General features: G+C 36.1%; 1 protein-coding gene across 1 annotated transcript in view; it reads right to left on the bottom strand.

The window, feature by feature from the left end:
* LOC107081298 (von Willebrand factor-like) overlaps window positions 1-649 on the bottom strand; it is a gene marked incomplete at both ends in the record, with an annotated part of 4,340 nt that extends 3,691 nt beyond the window's left edge. Inside the window, one exon of the mRNA XM_015369495.1 lies at window positions 443-649. Within this exon, the coding sequence (XP_015224981.1) occupies window positions 443-649 (207 nt within the window). The remainder of the gene's footprint in view (window positions 1-442) is intronic.
* Window positions 650-1,577: the final 928 nt, after the last annotated feature.

The raw sequence follows: 1,577 nt of genomic DNA, 5'->3' as shown, positions 1-1,577 counted from the left end.
GCTACAAAACAACAAAGAGTCAGAACCACAGGTCTGAAACATAGACGGAGCAACATGGAAACAAACATGTCCTGATAAGAGAAAATCAGCAGGAGGAGAGTTTGTTATAGAATCATCATTCAGTTAGAGGAGATCCTTTATTCAGACTTTGATCACGGTTCCTTACCGATGGAATCACAGGGTAATACGTTAGAGCAGTTTCTGACCCAAAGCTGGATAAGTAATAAACTCCCTGTAAGAAGAACAATGTAAGCATGTTTTACTCTTTATACAAAAACATCACAAGAATACTTTAAATTGCATCAGATACAAAATATTAGATAAGCATCGGTGGTCTGTGGTGATTTTTTAACCTAACATAAACATTTTGTGGTTAATTGTTTTCTTTGAAAGTTTAATAATAATTGAAAAAAATAGATTGACTTAATGTTGAAGAACTTACAGATCCAGATCTTATGTAAACAAAGCATTCCATGGTGGTGTTTATGGCTGGCACATTCTCATGAATGGCAGATTCTAGATTTTCATCCCTTCCATAAACAGCAAACTGTGCCCCCTCCGTTTTTGGTCCCACCAAACAGTTGCCTTTGGTCTGAGGGTCGTAGAATCCGTCGAAACAGCTCACTAAGTTTTCACTCGTAAAGTTCACCTGGAAGAGTCAGAACCAGAAAAGACTAGAATCAACATTTCTAGGACAAGCAAGTCATCTGTAAACCTGGATGAAAAACATGTTTGAGAGTAAAACACTGTTGAAGGTCCCAGAAAAAAATAATTATTACACATTTTTTGTTTAACTTTCAGACTGAAAAAACTATAAATCAATTTGATTTGAATGAAACCTGGACTCTCAGCTGTTGGATGGTGGAGTCATGAGTAACACCTGGCAGCTCAACTATTTAAAGGTTTTGCAGAAAGGTTTAAATGTTACAATAAATTGATGCTATTTTTTCACCTTTTAATGCCATAAGCATGAAGTAATGATAACTATCAGACATGTGGATAAAACTCTGGGAGGTCTTAGCTCCTGATCTTTAGAAAGTTTTACGTTTTTAAACCCGTGCAAACTTGTTTTTGACAAAGAAGCTGCAAAGTGATTCACCTTTTGCAGTTCAGCAGACAGCGAGTGCAAAGATTGCATGTTTGCCTTCATCAATATACTGATCATATTTTAATAACCAAACTGTAAATTAATGGGTGGAGGAAATACAAATATAAACATTTACCATGTGCAAAGGGATGTTTTTAAATCTGAAACTCAACTGCAGTTTTACCATCTTTATTAGTCCTCCTGATAGTCAGGTGCAAACCTGGACACATAAATGTTGCCTGAATGTATTTAAGCTCCTAGTTTGTCATTTTTCTCGGCTGCATTCTTCTCTTTTCATGTCTGTTTCTCCATTAGAGTCTTTCTTTAACGACCCGCCCTTCCTGCTCCAAGTTTTCCTGATGTTTTTATTTTAAGTACCCTGGTGTCAGATTAGTCTGCCTCTAATAGTGTCTACCTTTTTAACACCCATTTAAAAGTACATGAAACTCAAGGTGAAAACAGAACAAATATTGTGGCTCATAAAAACCTT

The sequence above is a fragment of the Cyprinodon variegatus genome, unplaced genomic scaffold (assembly GCF_000732505.1).
Source record: "Cyprinodon variegatus isolate N-32 unplaced genomic scaffold, C_variegatus-1.0 Scaffold3974, whole genome shotgun sequence".
Lineage (NCBI taxonomy): Eukaryota > Metazoa > Chordata > Actinopteri > Cyprinodontiformes > Cyprinodontidae > Cyprinodon > Cyprinodon variegatus.
Note: the sequence above shows the minus strand (reverse complement) of the source record. Positions and strands in the feature narration are given on the sequence as shown.